This window comes from Cupressus sempervirens, chromosome 9 (genome assembly GCF_028749045.1).
Source record: "Cupressus sempervirens isolate cs-2001-9-10 chromosome 9, ASM2874904v1, whole genome shotgun sequence".
Classification (NCBI taxonomy): Eukaryota; Viridiplantae; Streptophyta; class Pinopsida; order Cupressales; family Cupressaceae; genus Cupressus; species Cupressus sempervirens.
In genome coordinates this window covers 753,813,074-753,835,548 of record NC_143126.1, presented here as the reverse complement: position 1 = coordinate 753,835,548, position 22,475 = coordinate 753,813,074, and the positions used below count along the sequence as shown (strand labels likewise).

The window sequence follows — 22,475 nt, the reverse complement described above, 5'->3', positions numbered from 1 at the left end:
CAAGCAGTTACACATTGTCCTCTTATAGACACAAAGCCCCAACAAGGAACAAATATAAGACCTCCAATAATATACATAGCTTCCATTTATATATATATATATATAGGAATCATAACTACTAGTTGCAGTGCCACATACAATCCGTGTAATTTAGCAGAGTGCTAAGGAATTCAGTCGGACTATCTTAATGTAACCAATGATATACAAACTCTTAGAAGGAATCATAACCACTAGTTGCAGCGCCACATACAAACCCTATGAAATTATTCAGGTGCTAAGGAATTGAGTTGGATAATCTTTAAAATGTAAGAACTGTTCAATTTCCTAGCACTACACGAGGTTTTGAGAATAATAAATAACAAAAACGTAAAACTAAAATAATGATGATGTGCACCGTACAACTTTCTTCTAATTCCTCGAAATTCTAGCAAAAAAGAGCCAAAGCTATGCACGGTACAAATTCCTTGGAATCAGGTCTTATTTTGCAACAAAATTATTTTACTTTGAAGCAGGCATCACATGCCCATTGCGAAGAAAACATCACTGAGACATCTGCAACTACTATGGCACAAGTTGCAACAGTAAATGAACACCCCATTCTTTGGTATCAAGTCCATCTCCTGTTGCATAGTTCTACCTCTATTGTTCTAAGCCAATTGATGCCGGCACAACCAGCAAGCGAATTTAACAGAAAAATTTAAATAACCCAACAGCCCTAGTGTTAATGTCTAGACTAACTTAGAAAATGATGAATTATCTACAACCCATTGGTATACTTGTTATCTTTCTGTTTGTCTCCGCTTCAAAGGTGAAGCTGATGTTGTCCATGGCAAAGACTGGGACTGACTTAGAACAGAATCCGATGTAAGATTGCCCGGATTTTGTGAGGTGTATAAACTCCCCGCCACAAGAGTGTCACTCACTAATCCTGCATCGTCAAAGTTGAGTCTGCCACTAACACGTCTGCTGCTTAAACAAACAGAAACAAAAAACCAATCAACATCAAAATGCTGCAGCGCAAGTCATTTTTCTCATAAATGGCAGGTAAATCGCATTACAAACCTGTTCAGACGATTGTTAATAGCTGTCAGATCTTTTGAAGGGCTTTGATATGCATGAGTACTTTCACCAACGCATGCATACAAACTTTTCGAATGGCTCGAAATGAGTGTCTCCCTCTACAAAACAAATTGGTAAATGTTAAGTTCTGACATGAACCATATTTTCGGAATTTCCTTTTATAAGACCTAAAAACTGTAAATTAGAGAAAATTGCGGATCCTTAGCAAGACATGACAAAAGCATTTTGGCTTTCGGTATTTAATTACTCAGAGAAATATTTTCAGCCGATTTCATTTACCGACAGTATCAACACCAAAAAAAGGGCATGTGAAAAGGCCACTAAAAAGGTTAGTGAGAAAAAAAGATGTTGAGAGATAAGATTTTGACGGAAAAAAAATGACCAACCCCTGACATAGCATACAGTAGTATATTATTTTTTCTTTAAATAGGTACTCTTTATTTATTTTTACGGTAGTGTACTTCAGTCTCCCACAGTTGTAATTGTATCAGTCATAACTAATTGTAAACACTGAAAGCATTCCCTTAATTAGGGTGCGGTCCCATGAGGGGGGCTTAAGCTCTATTTTCTAGGAAGTGGGTGGTCTCATGAGCAAAATATTATTTTGCTACGGGATTATTTAGAATCTTCTCCTGAAAAAAGGGTGGCACTGGAAATAGCCCCACCAGCTTAGGAATGCTTTTTGCCATTTGCCAATAATCTAAATTTTAGATTTTAATTAAAATGTAATTTTAGAGGGAATTTAAATTTTCAACTTATTTTAATTGTATATCTTCCTTTAATTTCGGAGCTATAATTTTGAGTAGCATAAATCATGGGACTGCTAGCTTTAAAATAATCCCTAAAAAATAGCAAGCGGCTTCCGCTCTATTTTATAGGAAGCCCCCTTCCATGGGACCCCAGCCTTAATCCCCTATAGTCGACCCTTAATTACCACTTATCATTTATTAATTATCGCATATTACTTATTATCAGTTTTACTAAACAATAATTTATTATTTGATAAAATGTGAACCATCCACTTACAATTTCTTTTTCCGTCACTTCAATGATTCAATTAATCCGACTGCCACAAATCTCTTAACTCAATCTGCCTTTAGAAACTCAATCTTTATCCGTCAACTTTCTATCATTTTAGAAAATGATTCTTCTTACCTAAAAATCTGGAAATGGGAACTTTACGTGCACAATTATCCATTTAAAAATGACTAGTCCGATAATATCCTTCGTTTCAACATGGAAAATTTCTAATTTCTAGTTGAATTGATTACTGATTTTCCAGCTTTTAACTCGGATGATTGGTCTTATCCTCATCTCCTAAGTCTATAAGATATAAATACAGTCTCGTCTTGATCATCTTGATCATCAATCATGTTCATACATTAACGTGCTGTCAGAATCAATTACTCACCAAATCCTATACGGTGTTATGCTGCTGAACTTGCATGCACATTCCAAAAAGAGCAGTGATAAATGAGGATTAGATTTAATTTCTTCTTTTCTGTTTTTTGGGTATTTGATATTTCTTGTTTTTCAATCTTTAATGCTTATACGAATATTAAATGTGTCAGAAAGATATAAGCATAGCGCAGGAACATGCAAACCAATGACGTTAAAATTTTGCAAATAAGAACACTACCTTGGAAGAGCGGAGTGGTGAAACATAGACATTGTGTGTGGCGGATACTTTCTTGGGAGACATATCTGGAAGACTGGGAAAAGGCGATGGTCCAGGTGATCCTGGAGATGGACCTGATTAAAGAGACATGCAAGCACTTGTAAAGTTATAACACTAAGAATTCTAGAGTTTTCATTTCAAAATGATCATAAATCATAGTATAAAGGAATAAGTACCTTCGTTTTTATCTGCATCTTCTGAGCTAGGGTTATGATTTGCAGGAGCGGCACTAGGAGCAAACTGAACCAAGAAGGGCTTCATAGTATGCACAAACACTTCATTATAAAAAGCAATAATGTCCACGGTATCTTGCCCTGTTTTCTGGTGAAGTTTTACATAGCAAATTTGAAAATAGTCAAATTATTTTCAAAAGTTGACAGTTTCTAACAGAATGGGTAAATCAGAAATCCTAACAGAAAGAAAGAAAGAAAGCAAATTATGTTAGTGTTGTCAGATGACCTGCAAAGCACATTCAATTACAATACCCAATTGCCAGGATAAGAAAACTGTGGGTTGTCAGAAGTAACTGCAAACTACGCTATAACAAAATATAATCATGAATCATAACAGAAAAGACAGCAACCATAAAAGAGAATGCCTCTGATAGAAAAACATACCCCGGGATGGTTCGTTAATGACCAATCAATGAATACATTTCGGAATACTTGAGGTTTACACTGAGGTTGTTTTCTGTACTGAGCAACAATTTCTCGAAATGCCAACCGCAAACCAGAAACCTGCAAAAAATATTGCACATGGCCATTAATCTGCAAATGAAGCAAGTTTACAAATGATTTCTAATTGAGTCTCATGTATAACTTACCTTTGAAATTCCATAATAGCTACAAAGAATAATTTGGTCGATATGTCTATTGAAAAACAAACTTGTTTCTTGGTTTAGGACACATTTTACAAGCCGATAAACTTGTTCCATAACATGAATAGGTTGATTTAGTCTCTCAGACAAGCCCTTGATTCTAATTGCAGCTAGCTTAAGAACCTGAAGATATGATCAGAAAAGGGATGAGTTTCAATCAGTAAAGGACAGGAAATAGTTGGATAAATAACATTAAAAACATTCATTGTTCATCCAAACTACACACCAGATAAAAGTTCTAGAAAGCATTCTATATGAGGTAACGCCCAAGGAATTATATGAAGACCATGGCTGTTCCAGTACAACTAACACGGAAGGAAACACTTACCTTCTGGAAAAATACATTGATTCCAGTCTCTGCACAAGTCTCCCCTCCTCCTGCAGAACATGGTCGTGTGGGACTGAAGAGGCACCAAACATTATATCAAAGTTCTAAGATCAAAACATCAATAAATTTTTAAAATATATGACTAGAAGAACAGAACATTGAAATGATAAAGAAAAAAGTAAAATACCTTGCAAAAGCTGACTGCAGAGGAGGCTGTAATCTTGTTTTCGAAGAGGGAAAGGCTAAAAAAGCTGACCGATCCTTCACTGGTGAGACAAAGCTATTATTTACACCTGAAACTCCAACCACCATCTCAACTGAAACTACAGGAGGAGCATGCCTCTGAGGTGAAGTTGGAGCAGCAATATTATTATCTGCAGGAAGAAGTTTGCTAAGTCAAATCCCTCACCAGATATTATAATTGCTGTACAATTTCTTAAAATGTCAATATCACAAATCACAATACACATGAAATGGTATAAATGGTTTCCCAACCATCAAATGTGATCAGCATATATTCAACCATGTTATTTAACATAGCAATTCCTAACATTAGCTCAAACCATTAATATAGATCAATTGTCAATGTTTGAAAACAAGGCAGCTCACAATATTAGTTTGAGTCTAAAAAAGACATTGCTTGCATTGTGACTGAAGAGATGACTAAGTATACAGAATCTCACAAGACAATTTTACCCATGAGCAAGTAGAATATAGCAGTAAAATATTATGAGATTTCTAAATAGCTAATGATGTGCCAAACCAATTTATGGAGTCACAAATAATTTGTATTTCCTTAATGTCACTCAAGATCCTAAGCAGAAATTAAATGAAAAAAATAAGTAAAATGCTATGGACAATAGCAGGACATTAAATTATCACAAAATAACCCATCATAGGTGATGGAGGCAGAGAATTTACTATATGTCTAGAAATAAGAGATAATGATTGAAACTGATAGAGTTGATGAGCTAATGTAAAACATTAAACATCTTAACAATTTGAAAAGACATCACACATCCCAGTTAGAAACTTGATATCGCCCATTCCCCCCTGTAGAATTTAAACCTCAGATATTCAGTATTTATGCCAAAAAGAGAGATTTAAATTGAAACTCTGGTAATGTGGAGTTCTGCAAATGTCCAGAGATATGCATAACAAATTATTAAACAAGTTAACATTGACGAGCGAGCCTGAAGCATGTCGTCAATCTCTAAAAAGCAGATAGTGATTTCACTGTCAAAAAGCAGATTTCCTTTTTACTATTTTGAAAGTCATTATCTACTCAACTCACCTTGAAGGATTCAAACCTAGGACATCATCTTCTCAAAGCCAAAAAAATAAAGAACTTGATATTAAAAGTATATTAATGCGAGAATTTACTAAAAGCAGAAAGATTAAGCAGAAGCAACAATTGAATGTGATAATATTGATGAATCAGTCTAAATCATCTCACAAAATGGAAAGGGCAGATTGAGATCACGCCTTCATCCCAGAAGAGCTGATCCTTTATTCAGTTTTGAAACTCATTATTGGCCATCCTATAGGATTAAAACTTAGTTCCATGGAGTTTCAAAACAGGGAGGCAGGCTTCAACTACAAGGGAACCAAGGACCTGAATTTGGGGACAGTGTCTAGGGTTGTGTTTGCCAGGGTCAGGGTGGAACTCCCAGCAGGACCAAGAGGCAACAACCCTTGTCTGAGTCTAAAGATAGTATCCCTAACAGATTCCATGATCAGTGCCTTGTGCTAACTTTCTAGTACGATACAAAGTGGGGCTTGTGAGATACTAGGGACAGCATCCCTTATGGATTTGAGTGCAGCACCTTAAGCTCATCCTGTAATACAATAACACAGGATTGAGAGTTAGAGCCCTGTTGTGAGGTTCTCACACCATCGCCCCAAATTCTTTGGGGACCCCCCTTTTTTTTATCGCCTCAGCAAATTTTTGGGTTGTCCAAAATTTTTTGAGTTTTAAAAATTTCACGCCTTGGCACCTTTGGGCCAAATGTGGGGAAACTTAGCCTATTTTCACCCGACTTCGCTTGATTTTCCAAAGCAACCAATTTCATCATTGGGCCGAATAATTTTAAAAAGCAATATTTGGCAAGATAAAATTATAAATTTGTACTTAGACGTTTTCTTTTGAAAATCCGAATATAATTGTGAAAATTTGAATTATCTTTCAAAAGGAAAAATTTTGTTAGACTTGAGTTTTGGAAAATCTTAAATTTTTCTTTGGTGAAAATTTTAATTTTGCAAAAATGAGGCTAAATTGCAAAAATTGATTTTTGACTCTAGAGGCAATTTTATTTTATTTTTGTCAAGAAATTTCTAATTGGCATAGCAAAATCGATTTGGATAAAAATTGCAAAAAATTGGCTTTAATAGATTAAAGTTGCTTTGAAAACTTTTTGCCTTTAATGTAATTGATAATTTAATATTGAAAAATGGCTTTTGGTTAGCCAAAATCCAATTTTAATGACATATTAATTACTAAATCCTCATTAAATGGAAATATTTAACATCTCCAAGGCACCATTTAATTTCTTTTTGCAATTTAGAACTAACTGGCAATTTTCATTTTGGCAAAATTAATATTTAGCTAAGTATTTAATTGTGGGCCATAATTTTTCATTAATTATTGTTTTTCTTGCTCCCAGGGTCCAAGTCGGCTAGCTTGGGGGGAGTAAGAAAGTTGGGTATAAGAGGAGGCCTCTCTCCCATTTCCTCCTCACTTCTCACTTCTTCTTCTCAAGGTGTTGGCGATTTTGCAAGAGCAGATATGCACTCTTCTTGCTTGGCGAATTTTGTGGAGGGCGAATTTTGTGGGAGCCGAAATTTGTGGAAGATAATTCTATTTGGAGGTGAATATCATGATAAATTTCTGATTTTCAAGTGGATTTGAAGTTCTTGAGGTCTTTTCCTAATTCCGAAAAGTCGTTGTACGATTATTGGTTAAGGTGAATTTTCATCATCTAGAGTTGCTAGGGCTCCTTAAGCTGACATCCTTCTTTCGTTCTAGTCTAAGGATTGCTTCCCTTGGTTCTACTTGCCTTCTGGTCCACCACTCTACCATCCCGTAATAGGGCAACGAGCATGGAGGATGTTAGTGCAAGTAAGAATCCCAAGCGGACAAACACTAAAAAAGACAAAGAGGATATGATGCCCAAAACGCCCTTCTTCTCGAAAATGAAGAGAATAACCGACACCAATATCGGTACAATGGACATAATACGGAGGAGGGACAAACTAAAGGAAGTACAATCCCCCTTGGCTATTGGTAAAGGTAATTTCAAATCATTTAAAGATGAAAGGGGTCCTTAAGTGGATTTCTCTCTTTTGTTCTAGTCCAAGGATTGCCTCCCTTGGTTCTGCTAGTCTGATTGTCCACCACTTTACCATCCCGTAATAGGGCGATAGATGGAGGATGTTAGTACAAGCAAGAATCCTAAGGGGACAAACACTAAAAAAGACAGAGGATATGATGCCCAAAACACCCTTCTTGAAAATGAGGCGAATAACCAATACCAATGGCGATACCATAAAAGGATATACAAAAGGCAATTGCACATCACAGCCCAAGCATCGACACTTCTATTTCAACCATGATGAGCGACGTTGGGGTGGCACTTGATCTTGAGGATATCAGAGAAGAGGATGTCAACGAGACAAATTTTGGATTAAGGTTAGGTGAGTTAGGAAAGGTTCCTATCAAGAAGAAGCATTTGGGCACCCTTTCCTCTCTCAATGCTTTTATTGGATTTGCAAAAGAATATGAGAAGGATCAATAAGGATACTACAAGCAGCAAGCAGCGTGGTGAAATCAGCGAAACTCGGAACGAAGCACACACCTTGTCCTCCTATGGAAGAAGTTAATGAAAGGCTAGCTAAGTTCATTGCCTTAGCTAAGAAAATGAAAGAAAAAGGAAGAGTTATATTAGAAGATCATTTGATGTAAGCCCAAGTGGCAAATTTTTCCTTCTTCTAGAATGGGACAAGTGTCTATTTCTAATTGGCCACCATTTTGGTGCCTTCTCATTGGTTGCCACTTTTTGCACTTTTTTCTATGGTCCATTAATGAGGTGACATTTTTTCATTGGCCAATGGGGTGGCAACCCTAATTAGGGTTTTTGGGATCCATCTAGATCGTTGATCTTGTTTTGATCTCCACCATCCGTTGTATTTCTGGCCCCTATATAAGGCCATTTGCTCTCATTTGTAAAGTGTTCGAGAAACACCTTGTCCTCCTATGGAAGAAGTTAATGAAAAGCTAACTAAGTTTATTGCCTTAGCTAAGAAAATGAAAGAAAAAGGAAGAGTTATATTAGAAGATCATTTGATGTAAGCCCAAGTGGCAAATTTTTCCTTCTTCTAGAATAGGACAAGTGTCTATTTCTAATTGGCCACCATTTTGGTGCCTTCTCATTGGTTGCCACTTTTGGCACTTTTTTCTATGGTCCATTAATGAGGTGGCATCTTCTCATTGGCCGATGGGGTGGCAACCCTAATTAGGGTTGTTGGGATCCATCTAGATCGTTGATCTTGTTTTGATCTCCACCGTCCGTTGTATTTCTGGCCCCTATATAAGGCCATTTGCTCTCATTTGTAAAGTGTTGGAGAAATTGTTGCGAAGATAAAACCAAAATTGCTCTCTTTTTCATTGTTGCGATTTGCATGTTGATTAAGAACATTGGCTATTATTGCATGTTTTCTACTTCCATAGTTAGATTTCTTTACAAGTTGTTAAAGTTGGTTGCATTTGAAGTTGTTTAAGTGAGGTTAAAGTAGATGGATAGTTGCATAGTAGCATTGGTAGGTGTTTGATAGGGATCAATACTAGACCACTAGCATCCTAGCGACTGGTTGGGAAGCTTTGTGTGGCAAACTAGTTTATTATTCCTTCGAATCATTGCACCTATGGAAGTGAGGCCATTGGTCAGCTCTCATTAGGTTTGATCCCCATCCATTTGCCAACCTTCCATGAGTAGGAGTAGGAGTAGGAGTAGAATAGCGAGTAGTTGGGTAGTCGAATTTTAGAGAAGGAAGTTAGGGAAGTTAGTCAACTATCAGGACACATCCATTCACCTTCCACCACCACCGCTTTCCATCAACATCATCATCACAGACACATCCTCCATCATCACCACCATCAACATTATCTGCCCTCACACATTTCACAAACCGAACCACCATCACCTTCATCCCATCAAAGTCCAAGTCATCCTCAACAATTTGCGTAAGGCCACCTACGTGATTACTAGCAAATCACATCAATAAAACTCAGTGAGTATCCAACGGTGTAAGAAACACTGGAGTTGTTGCTTATGTCTTCATGAGCAATAACTTTTCAAGAGAGGAATTGTGTGTTTGATACTCCGTATCAAATATCCAATTACTAATATGTTATGTAGGTGATACAAAACTCACATCAACAAGCCCAAGTCAAAATTGAGGCCTTTGAGATCATGTGGACACCTTCCTAGTGCATGCCACTTTTCATAATTTTATTAATATGTTTTCTCCAACACCAACCCCTCACCATACTAATGGTGAAGCTTGAGTACCTGATATGTCTAAATTGTATAGATAGCTTAAATACATCTATCTAAAAATGCTAAGAGATATCAAGCTTGAGGTGTGACTATATTAAATTTACGGCAAAAGTTAGATAGGCAGACATCTTGCCCTCAAAATCTTTACAATCTTTTAGATAAGTGTTGTAGACAACTAGGTATATTCACACCTAACAATATTAGACTTCGCCCTAGTCCAGCTTGAGCATTTGACAAGTCTAAACTAGTATAGATATCTTAAATACATATGTCAAACTAGTAGCCTCATTTTCTTTCTTACACCTATCTCCACTCTTTTTCTTGCACATATATCTATCTCCAGCACATGTCTACCTCTTAAACCTCATATGACACTTGTGACAAGGCTGCTAATCCCTGCCTTTATCTTCTTCAAATCCTAGCCCTCCATTAAAACATCTTGGCCATTGATTCCCTCGTGGAAAATCTACAAATAGGAAACCTTTCATCCCATTTCCATCACCATTCCTATGCTATCATTATATTGTTCATTTGATCGTTTATCCATATCCCAACTATATGTTGTCCCATTTTTTAATCATCCACCATGATATTCGTGTTTACCGTTTTCTTGCTCTATCATTTCATTCCTACAATCATGCTGCTGGCATACAAAACAACTAACATTCAACCAACACAAAGAGCACGTCAAGTGGAGTTATACGATGGAGTCCACTTCCATTCAATCTAAGAGGCAATTTTGAAACAAAGTAGAAGATTCCATTATTGCTTTAGAATCTTTGTATTTGCAGCCTTGTACTTTTGTTTGTCTTCAAATGAATATATTAACTATATAATAGCTTATCTACAGTTTTAATAAATTATTTACTCATGTCTTTAGTACAATCGTGTTTTTGTTCTCAAATTTCCATTATTTATTTTTTTTAATTTCCTTCATTTTTATTCATTTTTATTCATTTCTATCTAGTTATAGTTGTTTTTCTCTCTTTTATTTTCCTTTTCTTCCTTTTGCCTTATTTTCGTGATTTATTTAAATATCATTTATTCTTTTACTGTTTAGTCTTTGAACTTGATCAACCCCTCCCACCTCACTCCTCTCCCATCCCTTTCTAACCTACCTATGATTTTTCTATATTCTTTCTACAGCAGCTCTCTTGTCCTAATGATGAATCAGGAGTGTGATTGAAAATGATGATGAAATAAATCTTACACAGCAGAATCCAGGAACAAAGCACGTATATTCATTACGAACTCTGAAAATCTGCTGTTGTTTACTTAAAGTGTGTCAAAGAAAACAAATTATTCCAATTATTTTATATGTTAATTTATTTCATAAAATACATGATTTTTTCAATTACTTTATTTTTACTTCAAGGGATATTTCTATAATTAATTAAAACGTCAATAAACACAAAATAAATTATTTATTTCATAAGATAATTTGTTGACTACATAGATTAATATAAATTTATAAAATGGGAAAGATTTCAAACACATCTCAAAAAAAGGAAGCCAACATGACAAGAATATCAATCAGCCATTTCTAGTTTAGTGAAAATTAAATATTATTTTAATGGACTGTTTTACTTTAGACCTATTTTACTTACTACATGCATGGACACAAAAAATTTAATTGTAATTTCAAAATTATTTTGGCGACTTGTTTTTAAATTTTTTAATAGAAATTTTAATTTTGCATTTGGAAAAGCCACCATTCATGTTTTTGCTTGTACTCTGAAAAGTATGGCAAATATGGTAATGCTTAAATATATATTAATATGTTTAAGATGTGTAAGTACTAATATATATTTTAAAATTTTGGTCTCTATATTTCGAAACAAATTTTGGTTCTAAATAATTTTGTAAACATGGTTAGGCCATTAGATTCCGCCCTTGCTGCCACTGTAGTTTATGCCTCTCGGTATACTGATGAGGGCTACACAGTTGTAGACAGGAATATTGCCATTTGTGAACCTTCATTTTCTTCTAAGCTTTTTATTTTATTAGGTTCAGTGGAAGAAGAGTTTAGAAACTTCCTACAGCAGTCATTATAAACAAGCATTTTTTAGAACTTGATAACAGTGACCATCCGCATCCATCCCAGCCTCGTGGGTGCCTCCACTCTTTATGCTTAGGGTTTGGGAGACAGGCTCACTGTTCCTAAAAAATTCTTTTTTATTAAACCTTAATTCTTTACTGTTTCAGGAATGGGAGCTAGCCATAAATTCACCAACATCCAGGTCACCCAGAGACGCCCCATGCCTGCTGGTGGTGGCAGGGGTACATCCATATGGCATCCCACTGTCACAAGTATACTATTTTTGGGGATTGGGAGTGCACCTCCGGATGGGACACAGATTGAAACATACAAAATCCAATTTTGAGGACAAAAATGGGATACAATATCAATATCCTGATGTACCATGTAATTTCTTAAATCATCTGCATGAGTTAATGTATCCAATCAAAATTTAAAATCATCAGATAGGTAATGAAGAAGAATAAAACTAGATGCTATAGTATGTGAATGTCACAGGAGTGCAGCTTTGGTGCATTCCTCAAAAAGTTCAAACCAATTACCTGGGAAAACTCAACAAAACTCTCCAATTTTGAAAATCTACCGAGGAGCTAATAATAAGTACAGCATAATTGACAAGCAATAGAACACATGCCTACTGGTGGTGGCAGGGGTACATCCATATGGCATCCCACTGTCACAAGTATACTTTTTTTGGGGATTGGGAGTGCACCTCCTGATGGGACACCAATTGAGACATACAAAATCCAATTTTGAGGACAAAAATGGGAAAAAATTGAAATCAGAACAATGTTAATATCCTGATGTAGCAGGCAAGGAAAAACCATCATGTAATTTCCTAAATCATCTGCATGAGTTAATGTATCCAATCAAAATTTAAAATCATCAAACAGATAATGAAGAAGAATAAAACTAGATGCTATAGTATGTGAATGTCATAGGAGTGCAGCTTTGGTGCATTCCTCAAAAGTTCAAAACCAATTACCTGGGAAAACTCAAGAAACTCTTCAATTTCGAAAATCTACCGAGAAGCTAATAATAAGTACAGAATACTTGACAAGCAATAGCACACACATCTAGCTATCTGAGTATTAGGAGATAATTTATCATTTCCGTTATCAGTACTCACTAAAAAGCTAGGAAAAATCCAAAGGTGTTCTCCCTCTGTGGAAGGAAATGGTGCATGACACCTGGAAAGGGTCATCATGCAAGTTGCATCAGAGGCAGTCCTTCCTCCTACCCTCAGTTGTGGACATTTCTTTATATCTTTTGTGACAGGGTCATTATGACAAGTATTAAACAAACTTTCCACTTGCAGACCTGTTTCTGATGTCATAGTAAAAAAAACTTCACCACAAACCTCAAGGATTTTCTCTTTACCTTGAATGTATTTCAGAGATCCAAATTTTTTGGACTAAATCTGCTAATCTCAGATTGACATTTTGATAATGATACCAAACCCCATTTTTCTCATCCAAATCTGTAAAAAATTTGAGGGAAAATATTAATTTGAGCAGGGTTTGAAGGTTCATTTTAAGAAATCACAATTAGAAGCAATGAGAAGTGAGTAAACCAGACAAGTGTAAGAGGTGAGTGATTCTTCCTTTTTTATCAAATTTCAAGTAAGAAATATATGATTTTGTTTTCTATTTTCAATTTGCACTTGCATCATTGTTTCAACAAAACAACATGAGCAAGAGCAGTGAGGGAAGTGAACATCTAATGAAAGATAGCTCATGGCAACAGAAATTGCACAATCAACTATGCTTATGCCCTCCATGGTTGCTAGTGGTAGTTGTGATGGTTCGACAAGAAGAAAGAGAAAGACTAGTGCTAGTGAGAAAGCAAGAATAGTTGCAAGTATGTTCAATATTCAAGCACAGGATGTGACCAAGTTTTCCATTGTTACACTTTTCTATTCCTATGTCATCCCTTTTCATGTAGCATATTCTTCAAGCAAATGTGCAAACATGTAGCTTTTGTTGCTCCCTTATTCGCCCCTCATGGGCATAAATTTTGCACTATCCCCCTTGAGAAACAATATTCTAACATGAGTTTTGTGATGGAGGACATAAGGCAACTTGGAATAGGACAACCTACTCTATTGCCATGGATAGTTTAATTTATATTATGCATCAACCATTCATTACCATCTAGTCATATGTTCAGTTGGCTCTTTTGTTTTATTACACCTATTGATAGTTCAAGGAAATGCAAGGATGCAAACTTCTAATTTCATGTTTGGCAAGAGGCCTTAGAGAAAGTACAGGCCTCAAATATTATACAAGTGATAATTGATTTGGTATGCATATGCAAATTAATTGGAAATTGGAATGATGGTGGACAAAATCAGTGAACTAAATATTTTAAAAACTTAAGTTAGATTAGATGCAACAAATGAAGCTAGAGATATTCAAATGTTCATTTGTAACCACCATACCTCGCTTGCTCTCTTCAAAATGTTTTAGCAGTACGAATTTCTGAAACCCTCAGAGACTAGATAGGTTAGTTGTTTCATTTTGTTAGCAAAGATTGTTGAGATGTAGGAGGACTTACAATGGATGATAGTTAATTTAAAGTAGATTGGATGGCCTGCTACAAACACTACTGAAGAAAGAACTATCAAATGAAAAATCCTTGATGACAACCAATGGTCCAACTGCTGTGAACTGATTTTATTAATATATTGACTGCTGGTGGTCCATTTGCCATCCCTTAGAATGGTCTCAGACAAATCCACTCATCCCTTGTCATCACTGTCTCAAAAACTTGGTGGATCATAATTTTGAATTGGCGTTTTCAAGTCTCCTGGCTCAAAGGCCTAGACCATAGTAATTAAAGGGTAAGTGCTACTATTCAAAGATTGCATAGTGATAATACTAAATGGTTTGATGTAAATAATGTAAACACTGGTGATTGCAATTTAACTTTTAAATTATATTAGTATCATATTTCCACAGTTATGCATAATCCTATATTATATAGCTTCAAAGCTATCAAATTTTGTCAAACCTTTCCCGTTCTCCAGCCTACAAAACTTTTGTAGGCTTTGTTACTATGTTTCTCATCCAGCCTCCCAACTAGATATGGCAGCAAGGTAATACAATGCACTGTCTAGCAACCCTTCATGAATAACGGAATCGTACAGAACAATCCAAACTAGAGTTGAGCAAGATGGCTACAATAGATCAGGAAATCTGTATTTAAGTACTTGTGTATTGCCTGCATCAGCTTCTTTCTCAATTTCAGCTAGGTAAGAAAAACACCGTAAGGACAGAACATCAAGAGTAACAACCTTCATGAATTATGTAATTGTATAGAACAATTCAAACTAAAGTTGGGCAAGATGGCTCCAATAGATCAGGAAATCTGTATTTGAGTATTTGTGTATTGCCTGCATCAGCTTATTTCTCAATTTCAGCTAGGTAACAAAAACATCATATGAACAGAACGTCAACAGTAATAACCTTCATGAATAATTCAGTAATTGTACAGAACAATTCAAACTAGAGTTGGGCAAGATGGTTCCAATATATCAGGAAATCTGTATTTGATTATTTGTGTATTGCCTGCATCAGCTTCTTTCTCAATTTCAGCTAGGTTAAAAAATTATCATAAGGACAGAACGTCAACAGTACAACCATCTGTGATAAATGCTTTGATACGCACTGCATTTGTATGTTCTCTTTGACTGTCTTCTATGTATTCAATATCAGACAAATGAAAATAACCAAACACATAGAAGTCTGAAAAAAAATGAACACAATCTTGAATTCACCAAAAAAAGTGCACACTGGGATCAACTAAAACTGTTTCAAGATTTATAGCTTCAAGCAGGCCTCCTAAATGTGTGTCCTGAAATTCTTTTGAATGAGAGAGGACCAAATACAGTAACCAACCTAAATTTTCATTGCATTTGTTATTCTCCCAAACAATCACCCCACAAAGATGGCCTCTTCTCAATAATGTGAAGTTTTCTATATTTCCAAATATGGCATTGACTATTTTTTCAAGAAATTGTTTCCTTGATTCAAAGGCTAATTCAACTCACATGCAAACAATGCAACATCCCTTTAATAGAAGAGTGTCCATTCAAACATGGCTCTTGATGACTTGTTCAAAATTGATGTCCAAGAAAGTTTAAGCAATATTGATTTTTTATTTTTCTTGGCACTCTTGCATCCACAACATCGATGCTATAAAATTTTGCTAAACAATTGAACCCAGAAAATAAGAATACATCTAATATTTATTTGTTTTGACAGTGAATAAGAAAGGCAAGGAAAACATCAATTCAAATGCCACTGCTTTGGTCAAATTGCCTTGCATGGTTTGAACCTACTACACTTCTATTGAAATTTCCGTAATAATATGTTAATGGTAAGATGTGATTTCTGATAAGTCTTGATAATTTAAAAGAAACAATGGAGCAAGACAAAAGCATGCCTACAAGTCTCAAAAGTTTAAATGACTGTAACGATTTTTTTTTGACAATTGAAATGGCATACCTCCTCTTCAATTTGACTCATTTGACGTTATTTAATATTAAAATCAATGAATGAGTTTCACCTCACTCAATAAATACCATACAAGATACACAAAGCTAGGAGATGACAATTCATATACTGGTATTAAAAGAAATCCTTTAAAAATGTAGCTATCTATATGATAAACTACAATGTCGACCCTCTGATACATTAAAATCTAAACCCAAAGAAAAACAGATGCTATAGAAATAACAGTAAAAAGGAAAGCAATACCCAAAACTTGAATTTGAATGTAAGAAAAATTACCTGGTATAGCCTCACTCTTGTGAGGAATGGCAGAGAGTTGAAGATTGCCCGAAGTAAGATTATGATACATAGCAATGGTATCTAGAGATGGCATCGGTTCTGCTAAAAGGCCTAGTTGATTTATTACTGGCAAAAGGCCAGGCTTTGCTACAATAAGGGAATTGTAAATTGAGGAGCCTTTTTCCCATGCCATGCTTTCCAGTAATCTTTCCTCTAATGAATTCAGATGTCGCTTTAACTCTCTTGGGAGGGTTTCCTCATGCCTTACAAAACTTTCTATCACCTTACTCAAATCAAATGCAGTAATCCCTGCTCGTTCAAGAACTGCAGGAAACATCATTGTAACTGTCTTGTGGGTCGCTAAAACAAGTTCTGCAGAGCAAGCAAGCATGCACCTATGGAATCTTTCATTAGTCAGCAGTGATGTCAAGTTACTGCTACGTAATCTCTGTGACTCTGCTCTGCACATAGCAGACAAAACCCTGAAATATAGTTTTAAAGCTTCCAGCCTACGCTGCTCTGCCCATATGCTATCCATCAGCGCAGCACTCTGAAGGCTTCCAGCAACACATCTGTACACAGGTGCACTGCTAGGGAAAATTGCTTCCAGGATTATTTGCGCTCTGCGGATCACATCTGGCATTATATCCTTCTCACATGATGAAAGAAACTGCTCAAGCTCGGAAGAGGGTTTTGCAGGAAGTGGAGTTATCACAGTTCGAAGCCATTTTGCAGTTGTCATTGTTGTGCTCACTGGTGTAGAAGGTGGGGGCATCTTATTTTTGGACGGTGTAGAACTCTCTTTTACTGGTGATGTCAATGGAGAGCCCGGTGGAGATAATGGACTTGTTATTGTCTTTGTAGGTGAGGATGTAGAATCATATTTTCTCTGCAGAATTCAAATGCATGCATTAGATTAGTGCTACATTGTGTAACAACTTGCCACATGCCCCAGAAGTCACTGGTTTTATGCCATACAAAAATTCAATAAATGTATGATAAGTTCCTGACAAGGGCACAATTACAGACCATAATTACACACTGTGCTCAAAACTTGTAAGTGCTAGGCAAAAACGTCAAAGAATCAAAAGTTTGGGAAATGCACAAACCCAGAGCACAATAAGCATGCACATAAATTATTAACACAATAAATAATAATTGTCACACATAAGAACATTATAATCACATATTTGATACTATAAAAATGCAAGCAAAAACATCATCACCATATTAGATGTCAAAAACAGTAACTTTTCCGATTTCCACTGGAAAGAAGCATTAAATAAGACAAGACCAAAAGGAAAACAGAAGTGCTGAATTGAATATCTGCAATTAAAAAAAAAGACAGAAAAGAGAAATCTATAGCAACTTCTAAGTATGAATAAGAAGTAAGAACATGTCCCATAAATTAAGAATATTCTTTGTTTATGTTTAGATCATATGAGGATAACGTTGACCAAAATATTAAAAAGAGCATATTCAGAAACATTGCAGCTTTTTCTACCATTATAATCATATTCAAGGTTTTTTATATAATACCTTTACTCCAGATATATTTACAGCACCCCCTGAGATGCTTCCTGAACCAAATAAGCTATCTTCCTCATTTACAAACATTCGTTCATCAAGTTCTCCCCTATCATGAATTGCATCTTCATAATCCCTTTCAAGAATGCGAATGCTTGCTGTTATGGAGCTCTCTTCTACAAGATCTTGAAAATACATCAAACCATCTGAAAGATCCAAAGCCACATAACACAATTCAATATTGAAATGCCATTCAATGAGATGAAAAAAAAAATGAAAGAGTAAATCACAACCTGTATTAATATCCTTCAACTCTTCAGTGTGGAATTCTGACGCAGGACATGCAGTTTTTTTCAAAATATCAACTATCAGGGCATTAGCTTTGTCAATTGTTTTTAGCAAGTCCTCTTCTGATGTGTGGTAGATATTGCACAGAGATGATATCAGATCAACTCCTTTACCACCTTTCCTAACTGGTAGAATGGATATGTTAGTATAAATGTGGTAAATACTAAACAAGAATCAGAAAAGCAACTAAAAACAATAAACAGCAGCGTATCAGAATTATTTGGGTTAAATCCACAAGGTATTACCAAAGCGTGTAGAATCATTAAAAGAAAAACTTCTACATTGTATAGGAACATGCAAAATCAGAATAGCCTGCCATATACACAATCCACCCATTAAGACAAAGAGGGGTCTATAAACCAAGTCAAATACCAAACTAATTGGCCTAAACACACATTTGCATAAACCAACGAACATGACATAAATCCAGCTCACAAACCTACCAATATTGATACCAAACCATTTGTGCAAGTCACCAGGTCTTTGAAGCGGCTAAAAACATGGATTCTAAGTGCCAGGAACAGCATCCAGCCAAATCTAAGATAGCTTGAAACCGGCTCCATCCCACTTAAAACAGACTCGGAACCATTTGTGACTGTATCTTGAGTGCTATCCCTTAATAAAAAAAAATCCTGGTACACTCGCTTGTAATACCTAAAAGGAATGATACAAAAGTTCAATGACAATTAATATAGGTAGCACTAGATATTTCTAAATCAATGATAAATCTCAAAACATAAGGGAATGAGCATGAAAAAAATCAAATTTGTCTTCATCTCACACATCATAAAACAGCACATAAGGGTGTAAAATCAAATCTTTATCTTTGATGTGTAATGTATGTTACAATGCAATAAAGTTGGATCCCGTTAGCCTTTTCTCATTTAAAGATAAACTTCTTGGCATACAGGAATGAGCATGAAAAGAATCACATTTGGTTCCAACTCATCCACTTTGGAATAGCACCTTAGGGTATAATAGTATTCGTCTCTTGGATGACATTATGTATGCTACAGTGAGTGGCATTTGCTTTGGATGGAATCTCCAATTTTATAGTTCATCTAGATGTCTAACCAAACCTTTTGTCTGAAATAAATACATGGTACTAGATTTTAACCAGAACTAGAAAATTGGATAAAGATGGAAGAGGCCTCCAAATGAGAATGAAACATAAATTCAACTGGATCAGATGAAGTACTTACTTGTACAATACAGTCAGATGAACAAAATTTGCCTGTAGCTCCTTTGTCTATATGAACCCACACTAAGTCAGTTAATATATTTGACAGCTCAAAAAAGCTATCTCAAATCAGTAGAATGTCCAATGCTTTACTTCAAAAAGCACCATTAATATAGAGCATCATGACTGTCTTCACAATTCAAGTTAGACTACCTGGAGCCTTTTCTCCCAATCATTGCCATAGAGTTTGTTTATAATGGAACCTGCTTTCAGGAAAAACTGTGGCATTTCCTTGAAGAAATCCAGGATACTGTTCACAGTGCATGGTTTGAAAGAGTAAATAAAAGTGCCACACCAAAGCATTTCAAAAGAGATGTTCAACAACAAAACTAACAGAAAGGAAACCAATTCATACTTAAGCTTGGCAACTCTTAAGATCTGAGAAAGTGTAAAACCAGTATCATTATCTTCCTGGTTTAGTTTGCTAACTGTGTTGCCACCATTCAGTCTCTTAACAGAATAAAGCACACAAGAAAACCAAAACCGCTCATTTTCCTCTGCCTGAGATCAGAAAAGCACACAGTCTAGATGTCAAAACTTACAAAATGTTTGCCAAATTCTTTCTATCATATTTCTGGAAAACAAGTAGGAGTTTTTGAAACTATTTATTTTGCTCAAGATCAATGCATTAAATTACTAAAAAACATAAGAAAATAAACCTGTCAAAGAAAAAAAAAATACTTGTATAATAAAATATCCACTCCCATTCATGTGGATAGAAAATGAATAACTTTCAGATATTGGACGAGATGCATACGAAAATTTGACCCAGAAAACAAAAACATTTTATAGAGAAGATGAATCGAGAACATTACAATTCCGTTGGCAAGGGATTTCATATTAGCCAGCAGAACATCCTTGGTTTCTCCAAACAAACGAAGTGCCTGTTCTGTGGTTTCCTCCTCCAAAGAGAGCCCTCTCTGTCAGATTAAAAACACCATAATGACTTTGCAGGACTATAATAATGTTAAAGCCCGCTTTGTTGTATGCCAATAATGCTACAATCAGGGGCATTGAGAATTAATTAAGTTTCATTTTTTACATCACAACCACAATAATGCACAAAATACCTGGCAAAATTCTTTGAGCCGAGCTTCCATGCTATTCTCTTCGGGATTTAATCCATTTAACCTTGTTGAAGGCTTGATGTCTTCCATTAGCAACGATCCAGGACTCATGGAACACTTTGTGAATTTCTAATACCGCCTCAAATCCTCCAAACAAGAATTCATCCTCGCAAAATAGCTCGCCAGAGCACACTCTACACAGTCAAACCCTACCATTATATTTACCAAAACAAATCATTTCCATAAAACTATGTTCAATCTACTTGCCTTATTTTTACACAGCACCACTGACTAAGATTGGCTCAAATATTTATTAATAGATTACCTTGCACCGGATTAAAACTCACCTAACCTACAAGCTCGGCTACAAAAACATTCATAATCCTATGCATCTTATAAACCGCATTCTTATTCAAACGCCACTCTTTATATTTAAAACAGAAAACAGATTCTCCTGCCTGGATTTTAGCTCAAAATCTCTGTGTTAAATTACTCTCGTCATACATTAAATCTTCCATATTAACTACGACAACTGCTCCTAATCTGAATAAATAATCAAACAACACAAAAAACGACTCCTTCAACTAATGCCACAATTTTAACACGGGTTCCTTGGCCCATATTCCAGCACAAAGTTTCTACCATAGATTACTATTTTATAAATTTCACGTCAAATCAGCGAGTTCCTGACTTCAAAGAGTAAATTCAAAAACACCTGATCGTCATTTTCCAGATAATTTCAACCCACTGAAAAGCGCATTTTCTACAGACTCAGTGGCCTCAACTATGCTCATTCAAAGTCACAAACGAAGGCTGAAAAATAAAACATGGGGTAAAACAGCTGTAAAGGAAAAATACCTAAAAGGTCCAGGTACCTATTTCTTCAGGAGCTTATGTTGTTGAGTCGTGGCAAAAAGATAAAAATAAACAGCAAATCAGAACTGGGTGTGGGCGAATTCTATGTCGATCGGCAGAGCTCAAGCTCTACAATCCGACTGAAGGCACAGCAATGAAGACTAAATTGATCAATCAGAGTCTTATACAGCGAATTTGTCGGCCATTGATGAGGGTTTTGAAGCTTCTTCTCATCAATCTAGAGATAAATAATAATAAACGCTGTTTTATTTTTCCCTCGCAATCAGTTGTATTGTTCTGTCATAAACTTTCCTCTACGGGGAAATGCTCTTGTCGTAGCGCGGGAAAAAAATGCCATGCGGTATACACACATCACATGTCAATGTCATGCATGAACATGAAGTATACTCATGGCATTCGTGAATGGTGTATACACAATGTGTATATCGCATGCTGGGAGGCATATACACACTTCGTATACAGCGTCACACGTGCGCGTACACAATATCATCGTATCTGGTGACCAGGAATTAAATTAATCACATTTTACTAATTTCGATTATAATCATTAATTAAGTTCTATAAAAAAAATTTAAAATTCCATTTATTTTGAACGTCAGGTTTTTTTTTGGTGCATTTTTAATTTCAATTTTACTCCAACTCTTCAGGTTGCTTAAATTAGTGGCAATACGATGGCCACCTAACTTTGATAATAATAGTGATTGTGATGTATTTTCAAGGTTTCTACAAGCTATTTTAAAAATAATTCTACATTTAATATAATATTATAGTATTATTATCAAGTCTATAGAAAGTAAAATTTAAATTCACACAATGCTTATATTTTAAAAATATAATTATTTCTTGATTCTCTTATTTATTGTCACAAAAATCATTATTATTGAGAGTGATGTTGGTTTCAAATGGATTCATAACTTACTCCTTACAAAACTTACTCTTTACAATTACTATTGATTAAGAGTTGATAGTTAAATATTGATTAGTTAATAAATAATTGTAAAATGAAACAGTACAACAAAAACTTATCAATTATGATGTTATCATGATCTAGAATAAAAATATTGCATA

At 35.4% G+C, this 22,475-nt stretch overlaps 1 protein-coding gene across 4 annotated transcripts; it reads right to left on the bottom strand.

The window, feature by feature from the left end:
* Positions 1 to 460: 460 nt before the first annotated feature.
* On the bottom strand, positions 461 to 21,796 carry RBR1 (retinoblastoma-related 1). 4 transcript variants are annotated; one of them, XM_089801940.1, is made up of 19 exons: positions 21,407 to 21,796; positions 20,535 to 20,725; positions 20,280 to 20,384; positions 19,820 to 19,965; positions 19,618 to 19,714; positions 19,427 to 19,473; positions 18,668 to 18,878; positions 18,470 to 18,536; positions 18,170 to 18,349; positions 17,889 to 18,082; positions 16,350 to 17,238; positions 4,151 to 4,337; positions 3,964 to 4,036; positions 3,582 to 3,758; positions 3,376 to 3,495; positions 2,935 to 3,079; positions 2,720 to 2,832; positions 1,063 to 1,178; positions 461 to 966 (listed from the first exon to the last, which is right to left on the bottom strand). In XM_089801940.1, the coding sequence occupies exons 2-19, from the start codon at positions 20,640 to 20,642 to the stop codon at positions 780 to 782; spliced, it is 3,162 nt and encodes a 1,053-aa protein (XP_089658066.1). In that variant the 5' UTR covers positions 20,643 to 20,725; positions 21,407 to 21,796; the 3' UTR covers positions 461 to 779. The 4 variants fall into 4 exon arrangements, with proteins under 4 accessions (XP_089658066.1, XP_089658065.1, XP_089658067.1 ...); XM_089801939.1 differs by having other exon boundaries at positions 21,390 to 21,754; XM_089801941.1 differs by having other exon boundaries at positions 461 to 963; positions 21,390 to 21,654.
* Positions 21,797 to 22,475: the final 679 nt, after the last annotated feature.